General features: G+C 38.7%; 3 protein-coding genes across 4 annotated transcripts; 1 reads left to right on the top strand and 2 right to left on the bottom strand.

Annotated features, from left to right (window-relative positions):
* Positions 1-953: 953 nt before the first annotated feature.
* On the bottom strand, positions 954-24262 carry LOC108047576. Of its 2 annotated transcripts, XM_017127816.2 has the most exons (7): positions 24012-24262; positions 21505-22017; positions 3842-4341; positions 2861-3212; positions 1907-2133; positions 1739-1844; positions 954-1261 (listed from the first exon to the last, which is right to left on the bottom strand). In XM_017127816.2, the coding sequence occupies exons 2-7, from the start codon at positions 21662-21664 to the stop codon at positions 1143-1145; spliced, it is 1464 nt and encodes a 487-aa protein (XP_016983305.2). In that variant the 5' UTR covers positions 21665-22017; positions 24012-24262; the 3' UTR covers positions 954-1142. The 2 variants fall into 2 exon arrangements, with proteins under 2 accessions (XP_016983305.2, XP_044312891.1); XM_044456956.1 differs by lacking the exon at positions 24012-24262 and having other exon boundaries at positions 21505-22052.
* On the top strand, positions 5798-7290 carry LOC108047578 (surfeit locus protein 4 homolog). The gene is made up of 2 exons (XM_017127819.2): positions 5798-6306; positions 6715-7290. Exons 1-2 carry the CDS (start codon positions 5983-5985, stop codon positions 7216-7218), a joined length of 828 nt encoding a protein of 275 aa, XP_016983308.2. The 5' UTR covers positions 5798-5982; the 3' UTR covers positions 7219-7290.
* Positions 12099-13769, bottom strand: LOC108047577. Its single transcript, XM_017127817.2, has one exon. The coding sequence runs from the start codon at positions 13667-13669 to the stop codon at positions 12641-12643; it is 1029 nt and encodes a 342-aa protein (XP_016983306.2). The 5' UTR covers positions 13670-13769; the 3' UTR covers positions 12099-12640.
* Positions 24263-26121: the final 1859 nt, after the last annotated feature.

The raw sequence follows: 26121 nt of genomic DNA, 5'->3' as shown, positions 1-26121 counted from the left end.
ATTAATATAATTGATTTACAGAGTAATTTATTTTGACAAGGGTATATGAACATCGACTTGCCCAAGATTGCTTACTTTCTTTTTATACCCTTGCAGAGGATATTATAATTTCAAAAGTTTGCAATGCATTGATGACATTAACGACCCTATGAAGTATATATATTCTTGATCAGCATCGCCAGGAGTGTCGATCTAGCCATGTCCGACTGCCCGCCCGTCCGTCCATCTGTCCGTCTGTCCGTCCTTCCGTTTGTAAGTCCGTCCGTTTCTACGCAAACTAGTCCCTCAGTTTTAAAGCTATCTGCTTGAAACTTTCCCAAAAGTTGTCCTTCTATTGCAGGTAGTTTATACATAAGTCGGAACGAGCCAGATCAGGCGACTATATTATATAGCTCCCATACAAACAATCGGGAAAATAAATTTAAAAAAAAAATAACTTTGTTGTTTTTAATTTTTTTGTTTGTTCTTTGGGATTTGGTAATATTTAAATATTATGGAATTACGGTTTGAATTAAATTAAAATCGGACAACAATATCATATAGCTGCCATAGAAACGATGGCCAAATGAAGCGCAAAATCGACATAGCTTCATAGTTTTTAGTAATATATGTAGACATATAGACATAGTTGATTTGGAAAAGCTGCAAAGGTAAATAAACTTCGGCTTGCCGAAGTTTGCTTCCTTTCTTGTTTATTACATAGTGTTAGTATTGTGTTGTATTGTAACTATGTAAACGACTTTTAACTTATTAAATTGTTCGCAACCTCTTAATTAATCAAAATAACATATCACACAATAAATAGGAATAGTCACACTTTACATAAGACGCCTCAGGCTTTATTTACGCAAATAACAAATAAATGTTTGTTACTCGGAATTAGATGCTTAGTGTAATTCTTAATGAACTAGACCTAATTGCTAGAGAAAAGGAAAACAACGTTAAGTCTAGAATTTGTATAAAAATGCTGTTTATATTCGGAAAGTTGGGCTTAGACTTTAAGAAGTGTCAGCGGAATTAGCAATGGCAATCTTTTGAGTGTGAGTGCAATTTACCTAGAAATTAAACTAATGTCTTAGACGATACACCCCGATTGGATGATAATTCCAGCGCTCTCCGTGAAGGTATTTTGTTTAGAACACTCATGTTTTGTTCAGGGCCACCAGGAGGAAGATTAACCACTGGTGAAGACTGCTGTAGCCGTGACCCAATCTATGGAGGCCAGCAGCTGTCGACTTTATGGCAGAGGCGGAGTATTCCCCTGAAATGAGAAATATTAAACTACTTGTTGACTTTATATACATATGCCTCTTTAAAGGGTTCGTAAAATATTCATTATTTAAGGCTTTGAAGTAAAACATACTCAATAAGCAAGACGTAGTAATGACTATGTTTTGATATCGTAACTGCTTAATTTTTATATATAATATAAAATTATAAATTTTTCGTTATTAATCATAGGAAATATGGTGGGTCAAGGGGCAACCGAGAATTTTTCAGAAAGGATGACCTAGCATTTTATTTAGCTATTCTTATGGACAAGAATCTAAATAAACCGCAAGCTCTGAAATGACTATCTAAAATATTTTCTTCTTGGGATCATCATTGACTGATTAATGTTGGGAGATATTTTTAAATCTTTATATTTAAAATAAAAAATATTTACGAACCCTGCTTTCGAGACAGAACTCGTTCTCAGTTTTTGAGTGTTAAGCTGTATCAAATTTGCGTCACCTACCGCTCAGGACGTGCAATTGCATGGAAACTGCCGCACTGTTTTCCGGCTCACACGTATAGTTGCCGGAGTGAATCTTGCGCACAAGGGGAATGACCAGTGAACCAATCTGTAAATCGATATCCGTGAGAAATCATCTTAAGAATTCTAGTTCTGCCCAAATCCGCTCACCGTGTTCCGATTATGCTCGGTGCTGCCGAAGATATTCCGGTCGATTTGCGTGTACCACCCGCTCTGGGCACCGCTGGCCTCATTTTCGGCAGTGACTTGTTGGTCGCCACGGTACCAGAAAATGTATTTGGGGGCCTCCAAGGTGCCTCGTACGATGCAGTGGAGCTCCACCTTGCTGCCGGCCTTCACAAAGCGCTGTCGATCGCCAATTAGCTCGGTTCGGGGTGCTGTGGGTGGGATAAACAGTTAGTACACAACGGCACCGAAAACAGGTTACTTTAAAAAGTCCATATTTTATTTAAACATTACTGACAACGGAAAGTCCGTAAAAGAGTGGTTTAAGAAACTTTGACTTAACGCAGACTAAGCCTAACATCTTAAATTTCTCATTGTCTAATAGTCTAATATTAGACAGTATTTTTGACTATTCTTGACCGAAAAATAAAAATATCTTAAAATGTATTAAACATCTTTAAACAATATTTTAAAACTAATTTCCGTTCTTGACAAGAGATTCGTAACTTATCTAGCATGGTTCTGATGCCAACGAAGGAAGCGTAACTACTCCACGAAATGTTAATTATTTAAGGTTCCTGTCTACACAGAGAGTACAATTTAATTTGTTTTTATGATCTGATGATTAATTTGAAGAGCTTTGGATCAGATAAGACCAAATTAAAGTCATTCGTAAGTAAAGGCAAATCAATCATTACAAATATTTAAATTTTAAATTAACATATATAAATAATAGTTATTAGGATAAACAAATTGCATAGACAGCAGGGAATTAACCACGTTCTTTTGTTTCCAGAGGGAAAAGGCGAGGAGTAGCCTGTTTGAAAATGTATATATTAAATAAATATCAATATGATATGATATTATTTAAATTATTTTTAATATCTTTTTTTGGTTTCTGTGTAGGACAATTTGTCGGTTAGCAGTGCTTTCACTTACTTATCACAAACAGCTGCACCTTGGCGCTCATTTTGGGCTCCGTTGCCAGCTGGCACTCGTACCAGCCGGCGTCCTCCAGCTTCACGTACTTTATTTGCAGCGTCCAGCTGAGGCTGCTGCCGTTGCCCCTCTCCGGAACTTCCGGACCACCATGGGTGGAGCCGTTTCCCGGGGCAACCGAGGTGGTCTTTGAAGTTGGAAGGGCAGCCCCTGATACCACTGTCGTCGTTGTGGACGACTGGAGCAGCGATGCAAAGCGGGCATCGTTGATGAAGGTTGTATGATCCACCGCAATGATATGTTCATCTCGCAAACGCACCCAGGAGAGCGGTTTTCCGGAGTGCTGGTTGAGCTGCAGGGGGAAATGGGAAATCATAAGCAATCTTTCATGATGAATTTTAAGTTTGCGTGGCAGATATTTATATTTATATGATATGGTTGGCCGCTTTTAACAAAAATTAAATGGTGTTTCTGGAACAGTAGAAAAAAGACTTTATCTCGGAGTATATTCGTATATTTTTTTTAAAATAAAATGTTTTTTGTGTCAACTATTTTTTCAATTGTCCAGCTAAGCCAGAAATGGGCAGACATAGACGGACATAGCTATTTTAAGGTTACCCCTCAATGTTTTTCAACTTTTTGATTGAACTTATAATATAATGGAAATTTAGCCAACTTATTATAATTTGTTGATTTCTCGAACTAAATGCAATCTACATCAAAGATAATTTGGCATAGTTAAAGCCGAATAAAGGGCTTTGCAATGATCCCATTTCCCACCAATGCTTGTTTAACACGGCTTCTATCTATACCTGTCCACTAAATCGAATGATTAAATTGCTTGCAAACTTTTGAAATCATTTCAGTTTCGCAACGGAAAGCGTATTCTCCGCACCGTGGCCTGCTCACTCGGCGCTTTCAATTACGCCACTCAACTGGATGGCTCCCCATTGTCCCCCTTCACTCATCGCCATCACTCACCTTGCAGGGCAGATAGGCGTGCTGGCCAGCTTGGACGGTGGCATTCAGCGGGGGCAGGCTGAGCTGGCGACGGGGCAGAAGCTCCCGCTCCTTGGCCAGCTCCTTTTCGCGTCGCAACTGCTGGGCCTTTTGTTCGCTGTCGTAGGCGTGCAGACGGGATTGCTCGTTGGATGGCGTGGCACTGCCGGATGGGGTGATGTCTGCAGAATGCACGACTCCGAAGGAGGCATTCTGCTGCAGGTGCGGCAAGTCGGCGGGGATGAACTCGGGAAACGGCGGCAAATACGTGGGAATCGAGAAGCCCTTTGTTAGCGTCGCCGTGTCGGGCCTGTCGCTCCAAGAATCCAGCACCGTGGTGTCCTCCTGCTCCTGCAGGCCGTCGCCTAGCATCAGGAGAGGAGATCCTGTTGAGCCCGACCCCACCGCCATAGTGCTTGTCCCCGTCGCCGGCGGAGTAATTAGCGATGCGTTCTCCATCGGGGTGGCCGTGGCTGCCAGCGCTGCAAAATAGGTCAAGAATGATGGGCAGCACATCAGTTGAGAACCTTATCGAAGTTTTCACTGCACAAATAATTATTTCGGGCTTCTGTCAAACTGACAAACAAACGAAACGCAGCTGCCAGTTGAGGGTTGCAAAAAGTTTACGAGGAAATGCGATGCATGGACTACCCTTTCCGATCGGGATATGCATCTTAAGAGTTAATTGTCAAATGGCAAGCTAAATGTGGGATTTAAGCATTGCTTATCTAATTTTAATCAACATTTTTATAATATTTTGACTTTATTTTTTTCAAATCGTTTTCTTAATTTACCGCAAAGTAAGTAATTTTATTGAATTATGGTGCATCCCAAGCCATAGCACAGGGTAAATTATGTTGCATTTAAACTAGCGAAAAACTGTTTGTTTTCCTCCCACCATAGAATTGAGCGCATTAGCTAAAGCTTTTTGTGTATTAATTGACAAATTGCGAAATATGTATTTTAGAAATTTTATAAATTTTGCAGTAGCATATTGCATTTATCATGGAAAATTCCAATTTATTTGCTTAGGGCATTTGGTTCGGTTGCATTTCAGGTCAAGTGTTTGGGGGGTTGTACGGACGGTGGATTTATTTTTTTCGTGGCGGAAAACCATCTCGCAATTGATGTGGAATAATTTTGTGTGAATTTGTATTTTGTCACACCAGATGCTATTGTCTGGGCACTGGGGAATGGTGCTCAGGCGGTAATAATCAAAAAGTAAATTATGAAAAACTGAAATGGGTTTATAAAATAAATTAAAAATGGTATTCGCATTAAAAGGGAATGAATGATTTGAATATTTGATATTTTATAGCTAGATGTGTAAAACTTTAATGGTCGAAACAATCTAATCAAATTGTAAGATAAAACCAGTCGCCGAAATTAAAAGTTGGACTTTTTTTTAATTAAAGTTAATGGGGATTTTATAATTTGTTCTACTAATAATAATAATAATGGGCAATAGTGCCATCTACATTTTTTGTAGTCATTAATCATGTCGAACATAATTCACAATTATAAAAATATAGTCATCATACGCAATTTGGTAAATACGTAATCTTAAATAAGACTAAGCAACTAAATTTATAATTTTCCTATAAAAACTCAAAAATATCATTGCCTTTTAGTAACTTTAATTCAGTATAAAGATAATTCTTTGGCTTGTTTTGTTATCGCAAGTGCAAATAATAAAAACATAAAAAATTGTTTGGCAATCGAAATTAAAATGGATAAAATGTGCGCAACACCTTCTCGGATGAATAGTTTGGCGGCACTTTAAATACGATAATCTCACCTTAGTTTTTATGAAAAATGTACAAACAAAATCCCTTGACTAAAAGACCTTTGGGGCTTTCTAATAACACAAAAATAAAGTAATATGACAGGAATACATTACAAAATACAATTTCCAAAACGACAGCTGTGCCCAGAAGAGGGCCACTTTGCACTCCTCGCAACAGAGCAATCTTTTCAGGATGTGCCACCGACTCGAGACAGACCGGAACGATTATTCAGACTGGCACTGGCCGTTTGTTACCACTGCCACGACTGTCAGCCTGGGACGCCGAGAGAAATCACTTTGCTTGTAAGTGGAGTTTGCGGTGCAGAAATCTCAGGGCATGGCTGTGACCCAGGCGGGTATCCGCTGGCTACAAAAGGCGGAGGATCTGGGAGAGGAGGTCGCACACCGCTGCCGCCCCTTCCTGCCCTCGGTAGCCCGCTCCTGCCTGGTGGCCACCTTCTTCGAGGACGCCCTGCGCATGTGGTTCCAGTGGGTGGAACAGCAGGCCATCCTCCAGGACCACCACAACTGCTCCGCCGAAATTGCGGTGGCGATAGTCCTTCTGAACCTGGTGGGTCAGTTGGTCGGCTGTGGTTTGGTCCTGCTGCACCTGTTTACTAATTTCGCGGTCACCCTGCTGGCCGGCCTGGTGCTGCTTCAGGTAAGTTCTAGTCGTTACCTCCACCAAGGAATAACTCCTTAAAATGAAACTTCTTAAAATTTAAATTTTTAAAAATTGTTTTTTCTTGCTTCTGAAGATAATTTTCTATTATATGTTACATATTTTCTATTACTTTTTATGGTTGTATAAATATGCAAAATATTCTTCAAAACATTATTAATCATTTTACACAAAATAACGCTTTATATATTATAACACAGAATTATTAAAATATGTCGGTTTTGTAATTTTAAGTTGTCTACATAAATTGTAAAGGGCTCAAATTCCTAAAATTTGAAAATTCCTTTTTTCCTTTTTTAGTTATACCAACATAAAATATATCGCACCCTGTACTAACCGAAAAAATATATGATTTTTTAAACTCCCTTTTCCAATTCTTTGCCTCAGGCTCACATATATGAAGTGCCACTTCGACTGCACCTGATGCTACGCAATTGCTCGCTCCTTGGAGGCCTACTACTCCTCCATGTGGAAAACAAGGAGGCTGTTGCCAGCCGGATCTACGGGGCAGGAGCTGGATTGCCTTTCCTTGTGGGCCAGCGATCCCAGCAATTGATGCAGCTCACCGGAAGGATCCTGCTGGCCCTCATGTATCTGACCCTGTTCCAGCAGTATTTCACAGTTGCTGCCATGGCCTTGAACGGTTTTGGACTAATCCTGATGTCGTCCATCGTAATGGGATATCGCACTCGACTGGCTGCCCTGTGTCTATCGCTTATTCTGACCATGTGGAATGTGACCACGAATGCCTGGTGGTTGACCGATGGAGACACGAGGGACCTGCTCAAGTACAACTGCTTCCACACTCTATCGGTGGTAGGAGGTCTATTGATGGTTGTGGTCCTAGGTCCTGGAGAAGTATCTCTCGAGCAGTATAAAAAACAATGGTAGTTTTAGTCGTTGTAATGTACAGTGATCGAACCAAGAACATAATATATCACATTTTTCCTCGTGCGAAACAAAGAGTTATGATGCTGATTAGCAATAAGTATTTGAAAATCATAGGACCAATTTAAAAATTAGAAGTCTATTAGCTCAGTTTAAAGCTTGTGTTATGGAAAAAAATATGTTTAACAAGAAAGGAAAGCTAACTTCGGGCGGAGCCGAAGTTGATATACCCTTGCAGAATACTCTGTAAATTATATTCTCCAAAATTATTCATATGATGCATTCTTAATACTCATAAAAAATCCCAACTTCCTAACTTTAAAAACACCAAAGTTATAGCATTTCCAATCGTTCAGTTATATGGCAGCTATAAGATATAGTCGGCCGATCCTTATGAACTTTGGTAGGTCGGATTGATTGGCCAAAAATAAAACCCATAGAAAATCCCAACTTCCTAACTTTACAAACACCAAAGTTATGGCATTTCCGATCAATCAGTTATATGGCAGCGATAAGATATAGTCGGCCGATCCTTATGAAATTTGGTAGGTCGGATTGATTGGCCAAATATAAAACCCATAGAAAATTCCAACTTCCTAACTTTACAAACACCAAAGTTATGGCATTTCCGATCAATCAGTTATATGGCAGCTATAGGATATAGTCGGCCGATCCCGGCCGTTCCGACATATATACTGCGTGCAAAGGAAAGAAGGCTGTGTGCAAAGTTTTAACTTGATAGCTTTAAAACTGAGAGACTAGCTTGCGTAGAAACAGACAGACGGACAGACGGACAGACGGACATGGCTATATCAACTCAGGAGGTGATCCTGATCAAGAATATATATACTTTATAGGGTCGGAGATGTCTCCTTCACTGCGTTGCACACTTTTGACCAAAATTATAATACCCTCTGCAAGGGTATAAAAATAGTTTTGCTTGTAATAATGTAATTACTGACAATATCCAAAAGTTTTCATTTCATTTTCCTTTAGTTTGGTTAAAATAATTGAATGTTAGATATATTAGATAAATACAGAAGAAATAAATACCTATAAAAAATAAATCGAATATAAAATATGAAACGCAGAATTGCAGATTTTCAATAACTTGATAAATTTGCAGAGGCTGGGATATAGTTTTTACTTGATATATGTATATTTTAAATCGGAACTAAACTTAATATAATAATTTATACACATACAAAATTCTATAAATTGAAAGATTATATCGATACCGATTTATATCTTTATTTTGTTACAAATAAAAATATGATATCTTTTAGCAATATTTATTAAGATCTTTTGACTGTTCAATGTAACGACTTGACTTTCCCTTGGAATTCTTACAGCACAATGACAGTCCTGGCAGACTGGTCACTGTTCCTCGTCCTTATTCTGATCCAATCAAGCTCTAAGCTCGCGGCCACATTGCAATTTTATTAGAGCATGAAATCCCGCAGATGGGCCTGAAATTACAGAGTCATGCCGCCCACATTATACATTCAGTGTGGGCTAAGGACATTCACCCAAGTACCCCACCCACATCCGCCCACCGGCGGTGGCAGTGCCCACTTTCGGGCATCGCCTCCCCGTTCCGCCGTCTCGCCTCGGGCGGCAAATTTACGCGCAGCACAACAAATAACAACTAAGTATTTATTATGTAAATAATATTATGGCAAATGCCCACACAGAGCGGACATAAAGTCAGCAATCTGTGGGGCCGGGGACTACAGTAGAGTTTCTCAATTCTACATTTTTATTAAATGCTTCGCTCGAGAACAATTTGCTGAAATAGTTTTCCACTTTCCACTCTCAAGTTGCGTTGCCCAGCTGCAGGCAGTTGCAATGCCTAAGTAGCTGATGTTGTTGGCTTTAAACAACTTAATTTTTCTGCAAAAGTTCTGATGCCGTCTACTACTGCACAAACAGGATTTGACGCAGTTTTAAACTTGATTATTATAAAATTTTGTTATAAAATTTCATTCGAAATGTTTCTTATTTTTTAATATTTGTTGCATAGTTATAATACGTGAATAGATACTATAACCATTTTTACATGTTTACATGTCATACGACAGACTAGAATTATTTAGAATTATATGTAAATAATTACCTACCGTAAGTATTTTGAAATGCAAGGGAAGGTTAACCAATAGAACATTTTGGTATAAACTTCTGACTCTAATGCCGGTTAAGTTCGGCTCCTGCTTTTTGCCAGCAGATATAAATAACATAGCCTCTCAGTAATTTATTTGTAGCAAGATTTAATAACAAAAAGCTAATTATTCAAACATATTTACTCTTTATAATTAAGGAGGAATTCTTTTTTTAATACCATTTTCCATTCAAGCTAGTTTTCTTTAAAAAATAACAATATTATTATTACTTTAGATTTTTTTTGCTGGCGTGGTACCTTGTGAGTTGTTTAAATATTATACAAATTAATTAATTAATTTAAAAATAATGGATACATTTAGTCGATTCCAAGTGATTAAAAAAAACGTATTTATGTGTTCCTTGGAAATAAAATATTTGAAGTCCATGCTAGCAATGAATCAACAAGTAATTAAGAATTTATATCTCAATAAAAACTTACTTGACTAATTTTATTATAATACTTTTGAGACCTCTATCAAGCTTAGATATTAAATATATTTATTGCCAATTGCAGTTATTTCTTATTTGAATTTTATTGAAGAGCAGGAAAATGTTTATTTTTTTCTTTTCATTCCTGTGTAGTAATTGTGTAAAAGTTCCAGAACTGACTGAAATGAAAATCCATCTGCTTTAAACTTTATTCCCTCGTTAGATTTTCAATTGTGATTCTTGCTGCCAGCATATCTATGTAATTAAAAACTATTTGCACACAAAAGTTTATAAAAACAGAAACCGACTACAAATTGAAGTACAACAAGTGCAAAAACAACACCGATAAATGAGAGCTACAATGGTTTTGTTGTGCGGTAATTAGTGTAACTGTTCAGTAAACCACATAAACTGATTTCGGTTTTTGAGTTTTGCATTACCACTCTGACTGCCCATCCTTCCCGGCGCTTGTCACACATTTTGGGCAAATAATTGAAATCATTTAAAGGGTCTTGAATTATTACTTTGTTAATGTTATTGTTTGCTGTCGCATTGTTAGGGCAATAAATTTAAAATTTCTACTCAAATGGTTGAGCAATGATTGGTGCAAACTTTTCGGGTTTGGGGCACAGAACGCCGAACACGGAACATGAAACGCCCCCGACCCAGAACGGCAGCTATAACATAATAATTCAAGTGGGGGAATTGCGGCATGGGGCCTGCTCGCTGGTGGAAACTTTATCTTTGTCGTGGGTTCGGTTCTGTCAGGGAATTTCGCGTGAATTTCGTATTCATTCGAGTGCAAAGTTGAAAAAGGCCAAAACCAGTCGGAGGGGGCTCGTGTCTAATCGGACTGCCGCCATGAGATGATGCATGGATTATATCGTTTGGAAACTGAACAACCATTGCGACACTGCAGGAATTAAAACCAAATGTTGCCGGGCTTAACATTTCACGGATTAGGTTTGGACATTCAACACGATTTGCCAAAAATTGTATTATAATATGAACGAGTCAAGCAGTTCAATTTATTACTATTTTCAAAAATAAATTTGTGAAAAAATGTACATATTCAACGAACTTTTTTAAATTTTCTTTAACATTTATCGAGCAACAAAAGATAAAAAATACCAATTGTGTGCAAGCCCATGGATGTAAGTTTCTAATTTAATACTGAAAGGTGTTGAATTTGTGCTTTGATAATAAAAATTTTTGAGTTACATTTATTTGAATTTAATATTTTTGACCAGACAATAACAGCTATTTTTAAACTTTATAAAAAGTGTTTGAATAACTTTTACAATATTTAAATACCCATTGGAAATAAGAACATTGCTAATTTGTTCTCAAAATTTTAGTGATATACGAAAAGTATTATAGTTTTAATGAAAGAACGAAAATAAGAGATATTTTCGTTCCCTGGTCCCTGTGAACACAATGTGAAATATATTTAAATAACATGTTAGGAAACAAAAAATGTTTTTAAAATAGTCTATTAAATTTAACGCATAATTGAGTAATAAACTAATTTAGTTTATTAATTATGTACTTAGGCCAAAACTATTTCAGAAACGATTCTCTGCCACTAGGCAAAGTGTATAGTATTATTGGCAGATATACCCTCTACAAGACCAAGGCATTCTCGAACGGTCCCCAGCTCAGTTAATTCCATTTACGATATCTTTGCTTTGTGCCATCACCTGTCCTCCTGCCAACCTGTCCAATGACCCCCGTACGGGTAACACCCAATTACAACTGGTTAACATTGCTTTTGGGATTGGTTAACCTGATTAGCTGGTGCACTGCTGCTCGGACCCCATTAAGTTGGCTCAAACATAAAGTTCGGGAAAATGGCCAGGCCGGTGGTTCATGGCATGTGTGCACAGGGGAAGCTGGTCTAATTAAGCGCCGTTCTGGACAGGCTAACAAGCAAGTTAAACACACACAGAACCATTTAATTCGTTTGCCCGATTTCTTTTATTATTAATTACATGCGGTACACATAAATTTCACTTTACTCCTTGTTTTTGGCAACTTTTTCGTTATTTATGAGTTCTCTGATAAACAAAAACTCGTCCAACCGGAAAAATGGCGATCCTAAAGCAAATATGGAAGGTTAGATTTGATATGTTCTATATGGTGGGTGCCACTTGAAGTGAATGGGGGCATCTGTCGGCTGAAGGAATTTACGTGGGATTTGTATTAATTAAATCGTGGGTGCGTACAATGGCTTTTCGGTGCTGGGATGGGCCTTAAGTGTTTTCCGCAAGAATTTCAAAATTAAATTCTACAAATTCATTATAAAAGCACAATTTTATTAACTTATTTTTCTGACTAAAATTTTTATAAATTTGATAGACTTGAGGTCACAGATTTGCAAGAGAGTTTATTAAATACAGATATTTGTAGTTTAAAATTTGTATGTTAAATTGTATCTCAGTTCTAATTTCACACTTGTCTATAATACTTCATCTTAAAATTTGATAAAAACCAAATTCTTGTTCGAGAGATACATTCTTTTACTTAAATCCTCGTACTCTTGACTAGTTGATTAGCAAGTCTTACTCTGTGTGTTTTTTAAAAGATGTCGAAGCGGACACATTAAAATTAGGATATCATTTTAAAATATTCTCTAAATGAATAAGTGGAACTACTCGTTTTGAGTTTAATTCATGCCTGACTTAAAATCAATTTTTAAAAGGTAACCGTTTCATATCAATACTTTCTTTTAAATTCCGTTAAAATTAATTCGTTTGGAACTGATGTAATAATATGAAGAAAATACAAACGAATTAGTTTTCCTATACGTGCAAAGTTCTTCAAACTTCAAATCCAATTACAAAAGACCCAACTTCGTGACTATAAAAGCAGCATTAGGAATGGTCTCCTCCGGAAGCCTGAGATTGGGCAGATAGTTGATGGTTGAGGAGAACCTCATGGAAACCGTACCGATTGGCTGGTTCCAGGTATTCGCTTCCTGTGGCTCCAGTTCCTTCATCAGCAGCCACTGGCTGAATGCCTCCAGATGCTGCTTGGTCCACTTCGTGTACTCCGATCTCAGCTGCGTCGACTGGCTGAAGGTGAGCAGGAGTGGTCCGAGAACTGGCTGGCGCCTCCTTAGGCTCACGATGCGCCGCAGCAGGTCGGCCTCCCACATCACGCGACAGTCGAACAGCTCCAGCTCCTTCAACAGCGGATGGGTCTTTATGTAGCTGTGAAGCTTGATCAGGGTGCATCTCCGGAAGCTGACTGTCTGGCAGCAGAAGGGCAACGGCGGACCGCCCACTTCGTCCAGCTTGCAGTTGCTCAGTCTCAGCTCCGTGAGAGCAGTGCACTGGGCCAGCTGGAGCTGGGACAGATTCAAAGGGGCCACCAGCCAGGAGCCATCGAAGCTAAGTCCTTGGAGGTCGAACCGCTTGGCCTGTATGATGGCCTGCACGGTGGGCAGCCAGTCCATTCCCGGCCAGAGCTTCTGGCGCTGAAGAGTGAGGTGGGTGAGGTTCCCCAGGTGACAGATGGCCAGCGGAGTACCGATTTCCAATGGCAGCAGCAGCGCCTTCAGCATCTTGCAGAGACCTATGTTCCGAATGTCGTAGATGTTGCTGGGCGCCATCTTGTCGGTCAGAACCAAGGTCTCCAGTCGTCGACAGTTTATGAAGAGCTCCTCCAGAGCTGCTTGGGAGATGTTGCCGATGGACAGGGTGCGCAGTTCCCGCAGGACAGGGAAGTGGACGGGGAGGAAGGAGAAGGGGACTAGCGGGCTGCATTCCGCCTGCCCTGCGCTCTTCAACCTGCTCTTCTCAAGCGAGAGGAGTAGGGGGCACTGGTTCTTTACCAATTGGGAAACCTCCATCCTTTGCCTCATTCCTCTCAAATCAACGTAGTGGATATATCTCAGGCAGAATGAAAGATCGCGAAAATCCTCAGTATAATATCCATGAACTTACTAAAAATGTGACAGCTTGACAAGCTCCTTACAATTATTTTCCAGGGTTGCCGAACTCTAAATGAACCAGTTTAAAACAAGTGTTATTCGATTCGCATTAACATAAGTTTAATATTGTTAAGAGTGAAATTTTCATAAAATCCAGTTGGGTTTCTTGGTAATTTATATTTATATTATTAATAAATCATATTCATCTTAAATTTTTTTACAAAGATATGGTTATGCAGAATTAGGAACTAGATCATGGTGGGAACCAATAAGTGAACTTTAAGTCACAACTTTGACATTTTGTTCAACAAAATATTAAGGGGATGCGTTCTGCTTGAACTGCTTGAGGCATTCATATTATAACACAATTTTTTGCAAATCGTGTTGAATGTCCAAGCGTAATTCGTGAAATGTTAAGCCCGGCGAAATTTGGTTTTAATTCTAGCAGTGTCGCAATGGTTTTTCAGTTTCCAAACGATATAATCCATGCATCTTACAAAATCATTACATTTTGCAAACTTTTAGAAAGTGTTATTTTTAAATAATCTGCGGAAGCTTTTTAAAAAGTAATTTTGTTACTTTTATTTAAAACTAACATTAGCAAGGGCTTTCAAATGTTTTCTGGCTAACAGTAAAGTTTAAAGCTTAAAATAAGTTTAAAACCTTATTATAGGTGGACATTTAGACGAGAAAACGGCCCTTAGTTAATGTGTGTTTTTTTTTCTTTTTACCGATCAGTCTTAAAAATATTGTCAGTTAATTTTAGTTAGTGTTTAGTTAGGTGTCACTGAGCTGACGTCGTCAGTCATTTGTTAAGATTATAATCGCCCTTGATTTATGATACCATTTAAAGGTTTCTCATTGGTGCCCCGGAGCCAGTGTCCGTTAAAGATAAAATGAAACGATTTCTTTCATAAAATTAAATCTCAAAAAAATAATGGAACCTCTGGCTTTTTACGCTCGCCTGACCTAATGTCATTTTAATTTCCATGTATGTATTCACGCCCGAGGCGTCCCCAGATAACCCCTTCTGCAACATCTCCAGCGGGGGAGTCAAAAGTGTCACTGGCTTTGTGGTAGTCTGACAGTTGAAAAATGAAACGCCGGACCGGCCATGATGTGGCCACAAAAACTGGCTCCGTATGAGCTTTCTCCCCCGGTTTCCTTGGCGCCCGGGGTGCTGTGGGCCATTGGTATTTATGTGCGAAATTAAGCCGAATGCCGTGCTGGTCAAGGCCCAGAAGAGACGCTCATTAGACCCGGCCAGAATCATTCGGCCAGAAGCCGCACACGCTTGTCGCATGTTGAAGCGCATTAATTAGAGGGCATAACTTGTCATTTATTGGTTCGCAGCATTCAGCAAGTATTAGCAACTACCCCGCCTTTGTAGCTCCATGCTGAAAACATTCATAATCGAACTTATCAAATGGTTGTCACACACACTCAAAAGATACACAGCGAGAAAATACCATCGAGATCCATCCAGAAACAAAGGAAATATTTATTGAAATTACTTGAAATTGTGTTTAACTAAGTGGATTTTATAAGGTAAACTTGAGATAATTACCATGTTCTGACAATTTTACAAAAACCTCTCGAGATCACATTCATTACTAACCATTCTTTGCCAGAATATTGTAAACAAAATATTTGTTTTACAAAGAAGTATTACGAACCTTTTCAATACCTTATTATTGTTATACTTTCTTATTTAACGAATTAAATAGACTTCCGCAGTCTTATTTAGTTGAAAACTAAAACTCGCATTTGCAAAGTGGACCATCTGATTTTCGTCCGTGTATAGACTGTTAACATGGGCGTTGGCAGTGGCGTGGTGGAGCAGCGGGGGGCTTAGGCCAATGACGCCCGGCCAGGGGTTCCGGCCGTGTTGAGGCATTTCTCATTGTTGCGAGAGAAATTCACAAGCCGCAACCATTTGCATTGCCCCGCACAGGTTTCCCCGCCCGCATTCCCCAAAGAAACTCTTCACATGGCCGGAGGCAGTTTGCAAGAACGAGCAGAGAAGTAAAAATGGAATCATAAATTCCTGCTCCTGCATTCCCCGTACCCATCTCCTAGCCCCTCGCACGGATCCGACCTACATCAGCAGCCGTCGCACATTTTATCAATGGTTGCACGTTTTGTTGTGGTTACCCTTTCACTTCGAGAGGTCCCATAGACTCGGCCATGAGCTTGGCCCAAGGTGTCCCGATAACAGCTGATGTCTGACGAGGGTTTGGTCCTGTGATGGATTGATGACGGCATACTATCCTAACTAAATAGTCAGCAAAACCTAGTGGTTAAATTCTTTGAATTTAAATAGATTTTATTAAAGAGAAAAATCTAATTGTAGATATTTTTGGAAAAAGTCAATTATTAAAAGGATTTTTCTTATTGATTACTTTTGTTAAGTTTGCTTTATTTCTTGATATTCTTTAAGTTTTATTTTCCTATCCCCTTAATGTAGGCCTTAAGATATTATATTTAGTTGTATGCTTGCATTGCGCTTCTAAAACTTATCCTCTACAAACATTTTCAGAGGACGCAAGAAAGAGCTGCTTGGGTATTTCAACACATTTGTAAGAAGACTTTGAGGGCCACTCTCACAAAATGCGTTTTTGCACCGTGATTTGACTTTAAAGCTCACCACTCATACTAACTGGTTCCTATGATAAAATACTTTATTCCAACTGATATTGCGTGTCGTATAACCAATTTTTATGGAAACTTGGAGAACATTGCAGAGCGCCAAAACAATAAAATATTTTTGTATCTAGCACATTAAACGGTGAGGGTAAAATTTGTTTTTACCACCCTAATTTCCTTTTATAAAAATATTAATTTGATAATAATTAAATCTTTTCCATGTGAAATTATTATTTGGTTTTCGTTTTAAGTGTTATCATAGCCCTAGGTTATTTAATTATTTATGTTTAATATGATTCCAATTCAGATTTGATTTATTTATTTTGTACTACAATATTTGAATTTCTGGTAATTTAAATATTTTATATACATTAACATGACACACTTGGCTAATAATGTGCTTCTTCAGGGCATTTAATTGTCGCATACCAATCAATATGTTTAGTTCACTCCAAGCCCTATTTCTTGTTTTTTGTTAAAGCCAAATGGCAACGCGACGTATCGCTCACTTTGACGACAGGGGGTCGAGTTCGACTTTTTGAGGCATTCTGGTCTCGCACACAGCAATTACTCGGCTTAAGCGAAGGCGCGAGGGGGAGTGGCTGATAGGCGGTGGGCGTGGCAGGAGGACACGCCCATTTAGCACTCGACTGCCTTCGATTGCTTTAAAGCGTTTCCTCTCCCCTGGTTTTTCACAGCCTTTTGCTTTCGTGTCGCCTGATTGACGATTGTTGTCTTTCGCATTGATGTGACTGCCGTTGTTATTGCTCATAATTTACACACATGAATAAACAAATACATAACAATGTTCACCGCGGGGCGGTTATGTTAGGCTTAATGTTGCTGTCGAGGGCTCATTACGGACTTCATGCGAAAACGTGGCCCAAACATCCTCGTGTGTGTCCATTAAGGACAAATATATATCGTAGCTGGTAAAACCACTTGTCCAAAGCCCAATTTATTTTCCGAGTAAATATACGAAATAAGTGGGTGCTATATAACTATCAAAATGGGCAACAGCAGCGTTTTATGTTATAATTGTATTGAAACTTTTAATTAACAAAATTAATTAGAAATAATTATTAATTATTTCTTATGAAATTCCTACATCAAATAAATACAAATGTCTTAATAAGAAAATCAGCAAAGTGTTATAAAATTTTAATAAAATGTTTTTTTGATAAAATCTAATTGCTGATTTGAAATAGAATAAATAAAGAGGGACAATAATTCATATGCTTCTAATTATTTTAAAGCCATTCCCAAGCCATAAATGTTAATAAAGGAAACTTTTATGAAAAACATATTGCTCGCATATGAAAACATAGAACTTGGCCATTGCGACAATCCAGAGTTAATTAATTACCGCCAGAAGCTATTTATTAGTCTGGAGTATCGTCTTGCCTCCAAATTGAGTAAGTTGGAATTTATTTAAGGGACTACAGAGTTCGGGAATTATTTTGTGATTCCTATGTTGGACCGTGAAATTTATGACCTCTCAACGAATTCGGCTAATGGCTGTATTAGCGACGCCAACTCTTTGGCTCCACTTAGCGCAGTTATTTAATTAAGGCTCGGTCCTTGTGCCTTCGGCCACGCCCATCGCCGGGATTCCTATTTTTTCTCCTGACCCCCTCCACCGGTTATGTGTTTTGGCCATAAATAAATTAAACGTGACATTTGACCGCCATTTGTCTTGGGAGCCGTTCTATGGTAAATACTTGTATCTCTTATATAAAACATAGTTGAATTCGCCCCGCTGCTGTTTTGTATGCGGTCCATGGTCGTGGCATAATTAACAGAGTTGGACTTGGGCGTGGCACTGCCTTTGACCTTGGCTAGTGCGCTGATTGATGGCTTAAGTGTTATTTGAGTGTCTACTTATTTCTGTTCTCGCTTTGACCCATTGTTTTTCCCCAAATTTCGCCCACTTCCAGTTTGTCTGTGGCTCTGCGCGTTTTTGCTGGTGACCAATTTAATTACATCACATATGGGTGCGGACATGGAGATGGGGTCATGTGTTGTTAATGATATTGCCTTGGCACTGCCAGCGGTTCCACTGAGATTGATTAGATCTGGCAGCAGCAGCAGGGAGATAAGCACAAAAACAAGATGATAAATATTATTTGGCGATTATTCGGCCACAACAGCTTAAAGCGCCTTGAAAAAGCCCCCCAGACAAAGTTTTGTCAGCAAATATTTGGCGAATTAATGTCTAGAACAGTGCATAAATAAATAAGTATGCCTTGAATATTAAAGGCTTACCAGAGAAGTGAAATCAATTTAAGCCAAAAGTTCACTCATGTTGAAGTGGAAAGATCACATAATTTATTCAATCTTACTCTGAGAAAATGGCTCTGAAATTACGGGAAAACCTGTACTTATACCCAACTATCAATTAGGCCATTTGATGAAGGCAATATGCACGGGCAGCTCGAACCGATTCTAATTTCGCAGGGGCGAACAATCACATCACGCATCCGACCTGTTGAACAGACATCCCGCCCACCAACCACTTTCACACACCCTCCGCACGCACAGAATTTAATCAACTCGAGATTCAGAAACAGAGACTGTTAGCAGGCCCGCTCCAATTAGGCTGGGCTAGAAAATATGCCAGGCATTTTCATAAACTACTCGAAAAACGAAAGCAAATATCAAGCCAGGGCAAAGTCGAAATCTTCACACGTTGCGTATGCGTAATGAGTTTCTGGCACCGAAAAGGGAGATTTCCTTTCGGGTGACAGGTGTCTGACAATCATAGAAGCGCGTGTGTGCGCTCGACTAAATGAAAATTTGCACTGCACGATTAAATTAACTCGACAAGCTTATAAAAATCGTGCCAACGAGTTGCCAACGACAATGCAGCCAAGCAAATCTCATCATGTAAATTAAATTTGGCAAACGCTTCACTCGACACTTGCACAAAAATGTGCGAAATTGAATTAACTATGCATGCAAAACAAAAGCTTAGCGCCAAACAGAACAGTAGGGCACATGAAACATGGAACTCAACTCAACAGGACAAAACAGTACGGAAAAGACCGGAGCACGTAGCCAAAAACTTGGTTAGGGCGCAGGGATTCGGGTTCTGGGGCAGACTCGCATGGTAAACACAAGGTCTCTGGGGCGTTCCTGGAAGCGATTTTCCCGCGGACTCGTATGCCAAAGGGATCAAGAGATTGCTGGGTAGTTGGTTACGGGATTGGGTGGCTTACGGTGGGTGGTACGGAGGTGGGATTGGAAATGTTACAGTGTAAACGGGGCTTATGAAGTTGTGTTTGATACGAAAATTTGAACAATCTGATTTCCCTTATAGCCATTTTTTTATCGCAACATTTAGGTAGATAAGTACCAAAAACTCATCTGTAAAATCTGGCATTAATAAAATTTGTATTATATCGAATACTAAAAGGTAAATTCATATTTAAACAAGAAAGGAAAGCTAACTTCGGGCGGAGCCGAAGTTGAAATACCCTTGCAGAATATTCTGCAAATTATATTCTCCAAAATTATTCATTATGTTATTATTCATATGATGCATTCTTAATACTCATAAAAAATCCCAACTTCCTAACTTTAAAAACACCAAAGTTATGGCATTTCCAATCGTTCAGTTATATGGCAGCTATAGAATATAGTCGGCCGATCCCTTTGAAATTTGATATGTCTGCTTGGTTGGGCAAAAATAAAACCCATATAAAGTCCCAACTTCCTAACTTAACAAACACCAAAGTTATGGCATTCCCGATCAATCAGTTATATGGCAGCTATAAGATATAGTCGGCCAGTCCTTATGAAATTTGGTAGGTCGGATTAATTGGCCAAAAATAAGACCCATAGAAAATCCCAACTTTCTAACTTAACAAACACCAAAGTTATGGCATTTCCGATCAATCAGTTATATAGCAGCTATAGGATATAGTCGGCCGATCCTTATGAAATTTGGTACGTCGTACTGATTGGCCAAATATAAAACCCATAGAAAGTCCCAACTTCCTAACTTAACAAACAGCAGAGTTATGGCATTTCCGATTAATCAGTTATATGGCAGCTATAGTATATAGTCGGCCGATCCCGGCCGTTCCGACTTATATACTGCGTGCAAAGGAAAGAAGGGTGTGTGCAAAGTTTGAATTCGATATCTTTAAAACTGAGAGACTAGTTCGCGTAGAAACAGACAGACGGACAGACGGACAGACGGACATGACTATATCAACTCAGGAGGTGATCCTGATCAAGAATATATATACTTTATAGGGTCGGAGATGTCTCCTTCACTGCGTTGCACACTTTTGACCAAAATTATAATACCCTCTGCAAGGGTATAAAAAAAGTTGTATCTCTTAAAATATTTGGGACTCCACTTAAATACGTTGTCCTTGTCTTTAAAAACTTAGCTAGGCTATAATCGAAATCATTTAAGATCTTATGCGGTCATATGGTAATATACTCTGTATCCTGAGATATATAATAATACCTTGATGCCAATTGTAGCTCAATTGTAACCAGCACAATATTAAAACAATTAACATTTTAATTAAATTTTTTTGGAGTTGAGACTTCAGAAAAAATGCGAGGAAATTAATGCAGCAAAAATATTTGTAATCTTAAATAATATGCAAAACAAATGCAATTTATGACCGAAAAATCCTAAGACACTAATGACAATCCAAACATGAGAGGTGAAACAGAAATCTTTTAGTTTGAAACTCGATAGGAATGGATTATGTGCAAACAAATTCGGCTATAATGAACATATAATGTCTAAACAAATTTTAACCAAATTTTGATCGATTAATTTCTGTCTGTTTCTCATCCTTAAAAATGTGAAAAAAATAGTAGGTGTTTGAAATTTTAAAATGATATTTAAATATTTTAACAATATAAAATATTAGAGACATTTACTCTAATAAAGGCACATAAAATATTAAGTTATATATAAAAAAGCATATATATACTTGACTCAACTAAAATCATTACTTAGAATAAAATATATTATTTATTAATTCTGTTACAATGCTTTTTGCCATCACCTTGGCGAATTTGCGGTGGAATCGGTGTGCAGAAGTGCACGCCGGATTCTCGCATCACCCTAAGTAAAAGAAGTTTACACTTACGCGCTCGCATGCCACGAAAGCTGACAGCTGCCAGAAATGCCAACAGTATGCTGGCAGTTCCCGGACTTCTCCCGGCCAGGATGCCTGCCCCGCGTCCACCTCCTTCGGCTCCTGCGCAGCGCTCCTTTTCCCGCCAGGACATTTTGTTGGGCGAGGGCATCAGTCGTTGTCGCACCTGGGCTGGAACTTGGATTGGTTGGGGATTTGCTTTCGGATTTCGTATTTATTTCTCTCGCAGCTAGTTAATCCAAGTTTCGCCAGCTCAAGTAGCATGTCATTCTGCTCCTGCTTCGTACTGTTTGCTCTGGCTCTGTTATTTAATTATTTGCATTGCTTTTATGAAGTCTTCTCGGTTGAATTTGCATACCGCATTTCCTCCAGGGGAAGGGGTTGTAGTGGTACGGACGTGACTGTCTTTCTTTTTTGTTTTTATTTCACAGAGTCAGACCGCAGAGAACGTATGTTTTAACTTGTTTCTTGCTTTATTTGGCAAAGCCAACCGCAGCAGCCAGACTAGAAAGGCAAAAATATAAGCTCGGCCAGAGGAAATGCAGAAAACACCAAGGATTCACTGCTGTTAGCGTTCTATTTATGTGATAAATGGATATTTATCCGACTCTGCCTCTGGGCATAAGTTTTGGGCTGGCTTGATTATAAGTCAATAAATTAATGAATTGCATGGTCCCGTTGCTCCTCCTTTTTCCATTCCACTCTCCATTAGTTCTGCTTCCTCCACTTCTGCTGAGTTTGGCAAATTTTTAATGGCTTGTTCGTTATTTTTTGTTGGCCAAAAAGTCGTTTTGCCCACAAAACTGTGTCGACTCCTCCAAACGAATGCCAGATCCCCATTTATTCGGCTCGGAGCTGGCAAATCGAAGAGCCCCAATAGCAAAAAAAATGGGATATCCTAATGCATTACTGCACTTCATAATATGGGGCGATTAGAAGGATGTCTACCGATGTGGACAAAAGTGTAATTAGGGGCGCTAAGCAACAAATTGATATTTATTTTTCGAGCGTGAAATACGGTCCATTAGCTGCCGAGATTTTCCTAATTCACTCATGGACAGTAGGAGTTTACTGTGAAAGATTACTCTTCTACTAAGAGTACCAAAACACAGATTATTTTCTCCTCTTGAACTTATTTTTGTGCTTGGGATGCCCAAGTGTATTTTCGGTTTATATAAGATGAATGCCACCTTAATCATTGTAAACCTATTTCAAAAATGTGTCCAGATTGATATGATTTATACAGCTGTTATTATAACTGAAAGAGTGCATATCTGTTATTTACTTAAAAGTATAAAGTCTTTTGGGAGGCTTTATCAGAAAAAATCCATAGGGACTTTATTTTTGAATAGATCTGTTATCTTCATCTTATTCCTACCCACAACATTTTGTATAACAAGCTTTGGAGCCGAAGATGAAGTGGCCAAAAATGAAGTATACATGTTTTTTATGGCCATCCCATAGGTATAGTTATATTTACAATATTTATGGTTCTAGTTCTAGTTCTAGTTCTAGTTTTAGTTATAGTTATTGTTATAATATCGATTTTCAAACAGAATGACGGACATACATTGTAATTAAACATTGTTTGCATTGTTCTAGTTATAATAAAGATTTTTTTTTTGTATTTAAACATTGTTTGCCCTTCTTAAATTCTTAAATTATAATCCACTTATAAACAAAATGGTTCGCTGTCATTTAATCTGAACTAAATCTGTTTTTATCTTCTATCATAAATCCTGGAGAAATACAGTTGATGATATCTCAGCTTTGCTCCCCTCAATTAATAAACGTTATTCTACTGTCGAGATATGTGATATTTTTGTTGAATTGTTTTGCGTTGCCAAGCGTAAAATCCTTTTTCGTTTTTCGTTGATTCTTGAGTTTTTTTTAGAACAGCTATCCAATATCTTGCCCAAGTCTGTCACCTGTCTCAACATCTTATTGATTTAAAGGCATTAATGCTAGGCTCTGCTTCCCACTGCTCTGTATTTCGCCTTATGCCATTCTAATGATACCAAAGTCCTGGTGGATTGGCGTCTTTGCACATTAATGAGTTTTAAAGTCTACGGGATAGCACGATTTCTGAGCCGAACGAAGGTGTGCGTCTAAGTCTGCCTCTAATCAGATTACGTTTCCATATATTACATCATATGCTCATCAATATAATCAAATTGAAATAGATGGGGGCCAAACAATAGCACGTGCCACCTTCTAGGGGTGGATAGGGCAGGGGGAGTGGGGATTGAGGAGGTTTGGGCCAGGTCACATCTTTCACTCCATTCACATCAGTCAAATCCTTCACGTTCCCCTTCGTTCTTTTTTCATTTTTCACGTTTCGTGGATAGAGGACGACGCAATCAGCGTTTGACGCCGTTTGACTTTCGATCTTGCCTGGCTGCCTCCTTGTGGCCCTGCCTTTGTATCTGTATCCGTTCTAATGCGCAGCAATTTAAAATGTGATTTTCCTTGATTTATAAAAGACACATTGCACTCACAGTCGTAGCTCACAGGATTTCACAAATGGGAGCCATACTTGCACTCCACTCCGCAACACTTCACTTTATCGATGGGGGCGGTCACGCCCACATCCCGCTTGGCACACATTCGCGCAAATAAAGACCGGCTGCCGTCGATGAATCAGATTCAGAATCATAAACTGAGTCTGGAGATTCACTGGAGTGCATTCAAACACCCGCCCGCGAAATGACAAAAATGTATTTAAGGATTTCGAATTCGCCCGCTTCTTTTCCCGCTCGATGACCGCCGCTGTGCCATGCAAATTTCAAACTGAAACCGGAGCATTTCGCGATTCGCAGTGTGCCTATGCCAAATGGACCATTTTAATTCAGATGGTTCCACCCCTTCTGTTTCACGATGTTTCGTCCTTCGCGTTTTGTCCGTTTCATCCCTACGAATTCCGAATTCCTGAACTCCAGCCTTCCCCAACGAATCCATTCCAAATCGTCTCATGTAGTTTTACATCTGCTTCGTTTCAGTTCGCCAAAACATCCCCTTCGAGTGCCAGATTTATTCATTTTGTTCCGTTTCCCCATTTTCAATAGGGGAAGGACACGAAGCATAATGTGAAATTGGAACAGGGATGTCGGATGGCTGTTCTCAGCTTTCTGTAAAGGACCTCTGTTAACCGTTTGAAATCAACAGGCAGTTAAAACCAGTATTTGCTAATTTCACACTTAGAAGCTATGATTTTTAAGGCTTCACAAGACATAAATATCTACTTACGTAATTCGAAGGACTTATTTTATTTAAGCAATATAACACTAAAGACATGATATCTGCAAACCTCAAACAAATAATAGTAGAAAGTTTATTGATAACTAACACAATGATGGCATTGTTCTTTTTGATCATTGAACAACAACAAACAGTAGGAAACTATATATGGTTTTGTAGTTGAGTTTTTTCATCAAAAGAATGTTATGTTTTCCTTGGCGAAAATCTTTATAACAACTTCTTATACCCGTTACTCATAGAGTAAAAGGGTATATTGTATTCGTGCAAAAGTATGTAACAGCTAGAAGGAAGCGTTTCCGACCCTATAAAGTATATATATTCTTGTTCAGGATCACTAGCCGAGTCGATCTAGCCATGTCCGTCTGTCCGTCTGTCTGTCCGTCTGTCTGTCTGTCTGTCCGTATGAACGCTGAGATCTCGGAAACTATAAAAGCATGTAGATTTTAGGAGTTCCTACGCAGCGCAAGTTTGTTTCAAAATGGTGCCACGCCCCCTCTGACGCCCACAAGCCGCAAGCTGTGGCCACAGTATAGACGCTATTATGAAAATTTTAATTGATATGTATTTGTTTCGTCAATACCTATCGATTGGCCTAATAAAAGTTTGCCACGCCCACTCTAACGCCCAAAACCCCATTAAACGTTTAAGCCTGGCTAGCGCCTACATTTCCGCCTTTCATGGCCCGTAGCGCCATCTAACGGATGACTTTGGAACCGCTGGCCAAGGTGCTAATTCGAGCGGCGAAAAACATACAAGAAGGCATATTTATATTAAGTTGTTTAGCTGAGTAACGGGTATCTAATAGTCGAGGCACTCGACTATAGCGTTCTCTCTTGTTTAAAACTGCGTTTAATACCTTTTGGTCCGCATATTCGCCTTCATGGTGAACTAAAATGTGTGTCTAAATTCAAGAAAAATCTTTATTTGCAATTAATTTAATGTTGTTTGGTCTGTTTTTTGTATTAGAATTTCTTCTTGTTGAAAATTCATACCAAAATTATAACGTGGCTTGCGGGCAGCCAAACGCTGAAATTGATGTGGAGCACCAAAGAGTGGAGCCGAGTTCCAACTGACTCGTTAACGATTCGATATCAATATCAATTTAAGGTTTGCCTTTTTTTCAAAATAAATGATAAATAAAAGTTTTTTTAATTTGATTTAATAAAATAAATAGACTCCATCTAATGATTTTAAAAGCATATAAATCTAGAAAACATGTTCTTAAATTGAAATTGTATATTGTAAGAAGTGTCTCAAGTTCTCAAAAAGCTCCAAAGGACGAACAAAATTTTAATTTAAATTCTATTTATCAGCTTACCAGCTTCCTTAAGGTTATCACGGAAATGAGAA

Source organism: Drosophila rhopaloa, unplaced genomic scaffold (assembly GCF_018152115.1).
Source record: "Drosophila rhopaloa isolate 14029-0021.01 unplaced genomic scaffold, ASM1815211v1 contig_155, whole genome shotgun sequence".
Taxonomy (NCBI): domain Eukaryota; kingdom Metazoa; phylum Arthropoda; class Insecta; order Diptera; family Drosophilidae; genus Drosophila; species Drosophila rhopaloa.
This window is presented reverse-complemented; position numbering and strand designations above follow the sequence as displayed.

Coding starts and splice junctions, on each gene's coding strand:
- LOC108047578 (XM_017127819.2), top strand. CDS start 5,983: ATGGCTGTGACCCAGGCGGGTATCCGCTGGCTACAAAAGGCGGAGGAT. Junction 6,307..6,714: donor CCGGCCTGGTGCTGCTTCAG/GTAAGTTCTAGT, acceptor TCTTTGCCTCAG/GCTCACATATATGAAGTGCC.
- LOC108047577 (XM_017127817.2), bottom strand. CDS start 13,669: ATGAGGCAAAGGATGGAGGTTTCCCAATTGGTAAAGAACCAGTGCCCC.
- LOC108047576 (XM_017127816.2), bottom strand. CDS start 21,664: ATGCCCTCGCCCAACAAAATGTCCTGGCGGGAAAAGGAGCGCTGCGCA. Junction 3,213..3,841: donor ACGCCTATCTGCCCTGCAAG/GTGAGTGATGGC, acceptor TTCCCCCTGCAG/CTCAACCAGCACTCCGGAAA. Junction 1,845..1,906: donor CCGAGCATAATCGGAACACG/GTGAGCGGATTT, acceptor ATCGATTTACAG/ATTGGTTCACTGGTCATTCC.